Source organism: Gavialis gangeticus, unplaced genomic scaffold, assembly GCF_001723915.1.
Source record: "Gavialis gangeticus isolate Ggan-Ray unplaced genomic scaffold, GavGan_comp1, whole genome shotgun sequence".
Taxonomy (NCBI): Eukaryota; Metazoa; Chordata; order Crocodylia; family Gavialidae; genus Gavialis; species Gavialis gangeticus.
This window is the reverse complement of record NW_017729001.1, coordinates 13,320,300-13,322,500: the sequence shown is the minus strand read 5'-3', so window position 1 is coordinate 13,322,500 and position 2,201 is coordinate 13,320,300. Positions and strand designations below refer to the sequence as shown.

Sequence of the window (2,201 nt, the reverse complement as noted above, 5' to 3'; positions counted from 1 at the left end):
TACTCAGGTCCCTTCCAACCCTACTAACTATGAAACTATACTGGACACCAGAACTGACTCTTTCCAAAGCAGTTTCAGAACCAATATTGGTATTTTAAAAGTTTTTTGTACAGGTGCACCAATCCATTGGTCTGATATTGGATAGGCACTGATATAAAGAAAATTGAATGTAAAACCGGAAATTGGCTTGACGTGGCCAATAATTTGGTTGATAAATGCCTGTGCGCGCACAGCTGCAGTGCAGCACACAGTCAGCTAGGAGCACAGACTGGCAGCTTGGAGAGCTGTGTGCAGCTGGTAAGTCTGGTGTGGTGGAAGGGACAGGAAGGGGCGTGGGGGGGCAGATCAAAGGTCCCTGTGGTGACGGAGGAGTGAGGCTGGGGCAAGAGGTGCCCAGCCAGGGCAAGGTGGACATGGGATGGAGCTGCAGCTTGTCTGGGGGGGCATGGGGCAGCTCCCACCACTGTGCGCTGCTTATCTGGGAGCTGCCGGTCCAGCATTTACTCAGTGGCTCCCACCACTCATCCAGGAGGGCACGGGGGGGGGGAGGGGGACACACCACACACGCCACCCCCCTCCCAGACAAGCAGCGGATCAGTGGTGCGAGTTGCCAGGCGAGTGCCAGACCAGTGGCTCCCAGACAAGCCGCAGCTCCATCCCACACCCTCCCTGGTTAAGCAGTGCTTACTCCAGCCCCACCCCCTCCCTCACTGCGGGGTCACTGATCTGCTCCCCCTGGCCCCTTCCACCACAACAGGCTCAACAGCTGCTCGCAGCTCTCCAAGCTGCCAGGCTGCTATCAGAAGTCACAGTATCAGCAGATATGCCTCCTTAAAAATTGGCTATTGGTATTGGCCCCCAAAATCTCCATCAGTTTACCCCTAGGTTGTTTCTCGGGATTTTGGTTTTTCGTTTTTGTTTTTTTTTTTTAAATGAAGTACTACAAAATGTATACTGACAAACTTAAGTTCAAACTACTCAACCATCTAACTTGCACCTCAGACTGGCAACTAAACTCCTCCCAACATTTATATTTTAGTAATAAATCGATGCATCCATTTCACCATGTCAGTAAGTTATCAAAAAAGCTAAGGACCAACTATAAGTACCTACCTTGGGCTTTGAGAATAGCTGCTTTGCCTCGTCCAGCCCCCGAACCCTGGTTTTTATTCTTCATGCTCTTTAACATAGGAGCATTTTTCAACATGTCTGGCAAAATGAGGAACCGGATCTTGCTACCCCTAATGTACACCTGCTCCAGCTGTGCCACTCGCCCATCTCTGTATGTCACTGTGATATTGGACATCTGGAAGACAAAAGCTGCTCAATACCTCTAACAGTGAGCTTTACCTCCAGAATTCAGATGCGGAGTCTACAAATAGGAAGAGCTGTTTGGATCAGAAATTATTTTCCATTACCCGCAAGTCTCACAAAACAATTTTCTTGGACAGTCTTAAAGCCAAATCTCTGCAAAAAGTTTTAAATTATTTTCAAGCTTACATGAATTAGTATTTTTCAAAAGTTGCAGCAAGATGACTAGCTAACTTAAAATGTACCAATTAAATAGAGTGCACAGAAACAACAGAAAAAAAAGCTTCGTTAAAAGAAATTTGCTAAAAGGCAGCTTTGCCAATTTAAATCTTATTTTGCTGACTAGTACATAGCTTGTATGTAGTTTAGCTTGTAAATAACATGGGGAAAGAGAGACCAAGCTACATAGCTTAGTAATTAGCTAACAGCCAAGTATTGGAACTTCAGCTTGAAAGCAATACAGATTGCCTTGCAGAATATTTAAATACTCTTCTTTGCTCCTGCACATGTCAGACTGGGCATTTTAAATCATCTACACACTCCTCATCTATTCACAGTATCCCAGAGGGAGACTGTCCACATGGGGGCTTAAGCCTTAACATTTACTTAGAGTAACTGCAACACATCCTGTTCTTTAGACCAACCGAATCAGAGACTTCAGGCTAACGTGACTAACCACCTCCACGTGGGCTGGTTTACAGAAAAGCATTTGTTTTCATGCTTTGTTACTTCCATCAGCCAAGGAAATACTTTGCTCAACGTGAACATTCAGCCTCAAGTCAGCCACAGTGAAGCCCCAGCCTGATTTGACAGACTTTTCAAAAAAAGGCAATTAGAAAATAAGCTATTAGAAGGAAAAGCTTTGGGGGGGGGGGGGGGGGGGAATCTCT

At 45.8% G+C, this 2,201-nt stretch overlaps 1 protein-coding gene across 1 annotated transcript in view; it reads right to left on the bottom strand.

Moving 5' to 3' along the window:
• Positions 1–2,201, bottom strand: part of SNRPD3 (small nuclear ribonucleoprotein D3 polypeptide) — a 5,311-nt gene that overhangs the window by 2,276 nt on the left and 834 nt on the right. The window contains exon 3 of the mRNA XM_019506867.1: positions 1,114–1,306. Coding sequence (XP_019362412.1) covers positions 1,114–1,306 — 193 coding nt within the window. The remainder of the gene's footprint in view (positions 1–1,113; positions 1,307–2,201) is intronic.